Genomic DNA, 2,435 nt, shown 5'->3' with positions numbered 1-2,435 from the left:
TGGTTACAACGCTTCTCCGATGATGGCCTACAAGAGTGCCCTCTGTACACTAGTAGATGGTCGAGCTAGGTAGGTTCAATTTGAACGACTTCAGAGGAGTGTTTGATTCTATCAGATGGCCGCAGCTGATCCGCAGAGTGCGAGATCGTGAACCGAGCGGTGGGAGAGTGTCACCAGGTAGCAGTAGAGTTTCCCATGAAATCGCTGTCATTATGTCGTGCTTAGGAACAGTGCTCGTGGAAGATCTCAGCGAGGATGATATTTGGGGACTGTATGGCGGCAAGCCAGGGTCTACTGGCAAAGGCAGTCGTAGCACATTGGGTGCACTTAGTGGCCATAAGCACCCTTGATCGATTCAATTTCTACCATTCAGTTTGTGTACTTGTGCCAATAATGTTCAGTAATTTCATGTACTATGTTGCGTATGAGACCACCCAGTTGAACGAGCTGCGTGTTGGTACAGTTGAGAGAAATCGCGGTTAGTGCAGGCTACGCAGTGGATGTTTGCATCACTGTATTGATGATGTAGGGTGTTTTGGCCGAGTGGTGGAGCAGTATTGCTGTCAACTTTTTGCGTCGAGGTCGCGGGATCGATTCTTGGTCACTACATTTTTCCCGCATTTTTGTCCCACGTCATCCAAGAGCTCATCATCATCATCACCAACTCCGGTCTTCATAACGTCTACTATCACAGATCTCAGGCGTTGTTAGTGTCTCAGCCACTTGAACGTGTAGTGAGGAATGCCACAAACTTGTCTCCTGTCGTGTTATATTCATTTCTCTTCTTATGACTGTTGCTATTCTCCTTTTACTCTTATCACCATTGGAGAGCCTCATTGAATCCTTTTGTATGCTTCCACCAGGATCGTATCGTAACTATGTGTTGTTGCGAATTGTCACTGATTCAGCTCTATCTTCCATAGCAATGTCTCGCGGCCCTCCACTAGGCTCGGGGTCATCTGCTGCAGCAACGATCATCGGAGGAGCAACAGGAGATCAGACTAAGGGCTTGACCTTCAGAGAGGACATTAATCCCAACGGTGCTGGCAACATTTCCACTGTTATGATACCAACGTCCTTGGCCAAGATCGACAAGCATCTCCCAGTGGTACGACATTGCTACTTTTAATGAGGCCTATTGTGGCTGCAGGTACGCAGAAAAGATATTATGGAGGCTTATGCGGGCCTTTCAAACAGCGCTCGACAGGCTCTCCTCACCATCGTTGATAAAGAATTTGTCGAACAACTTGACAGATGCCAGAAAGTAGGGCTCTCCCGGATCGCCGACTTAGTGGATGCGTGTGAACTTAGGTGGCATGGCGCGTTCATTTGTCGCCCGATCGTCGAGGAGCTGAGCGGAAGTACCCTAGGTTGACGAAGCTCTTCGAGCCCACCAATCACAATGTACTCCCTGGTTTTAGTACGCCACCTCAGTCGACGCGATCAGGGCAATTCAAAGATGGTACCACTCCGAAGTGTTATTATTACTGTTATCATTACCCTCAGGTTACATGTTGTTGGAGGACGACTTAGTGAGCAGCATCAACGGCGAGAAGAATGCTCTTCAACCCTGCATGAAGGCTCTCATGGACCACACTCTCTTTGATGTAGGGCTCTTAGTCGATGAGCATGCTCCTCATGTCTTGTCCAGTTCATAGACGAACGCTGTGAAGACTTCTTACGCAACGCGAAGCGAAATAGGAGCCGACTGGTGACCAGGAAGGAGGTAATGTAAGCGAATGCCATATCGTATAGTAATGTTACTACGATGTTGTGATGAGCGATTGCGATTGTCGATTCGAGGTCGCTCAGAAGTCGGTTTTTGTTCAGTTGTGGTATCGACTCTTTGATGGTCTTGATTCGGGCTCAGTGCGCTATGCTGATCTGGACGCCAGTTTAGCCCAGGCATTAGAATTCGTAAGAAATACTCCTTCAGCACGGTCTCTTTTATTGCTGCTATTTCAGAGGATCCTGTCGGAATACCACAAGGATCGTTTCGCTTCACTTCAACGTCGTCATCAAGAGAGCGCTCAGCAGCAGCAGCAGGAGTCGTCCCCCTTCCTGGGTGGTCCGCAGTCGTCTCGGTTCCTGAATTCGATACCCTTTGAATCTGTGGCCAGTCGCTCGTTCGTGGACCTCGAGGCTGGCGAACAGGGCGAGGTTGTGAAGGAAGCTGCACAACCGTCAAAGGCTGCTAAGAAGAGGAAGAAGCGGCAGGCTAAGAAGGCGGCGACAGCGAAGTCCGAGGGAGTGGTTACTAAGGCGAAAGGTTCGAACTCGAATGGCGAAGCGAAGCAGTTACTGATAGACTGGTGCAGTAGTGAATAGTAGTACGTGTCGACTATTGTGTCCCCTGGTGCGGTCGTCCTCCTCAATTCTCGATCGAGATCGCCATCGGAAGCATCATCATCATCGTCGTCCTCTACGGACTCCTT

General features: G+C 49.4%; 1 protein-coding gene across 1 annotated transcript; it reads left to right on the top strand.

Moving 5' to 3' along the window:
• Nucleotides 1–920: 920 nt before the first annotated feature.
• On the top strand, nt 921–2,328 carry Pmar_PMAR023193 (hypothetical protein; the record flags this gene model as incomplete). The annotated part of the gene is made up of 7 exons (XM_002787970.1): nt 921–1,108; nt 1,151–1,264; nt 1,312–1,462; nt 1,507–1,607; nt 1,652–1,726; nt 1,831–1,917; nt 1,966–2,328. Exons 1-7 carry the CDS (start codon nt 926–928, stop codon nt 2,326–2,328), a joined length of 1,074 nt encoding a protein of 357 aa, XP_002788016.1. The 5' UTR covers nt 921–925.
• Between the last annotated feature and the right edge of the window lie 107 nt (nt 2,329–2,435).

Source organism: Perkinsus marinus (assembly GCF_000006405.1).
Source record: "Perkinsus marinus ATCC 50983 genomic scaffold scf_1104296928866, whole genome shotgun sequence".
NCBI classification, from domain to species: domain Eukaryota; phylum Perkinsozoa; order Perkinsida; family Perkinsidae; genus Perkinsus; species Perkinsus marinus.
This window is presented reverse-complemented; position numbering and strand designations above follow the sequence as displayed.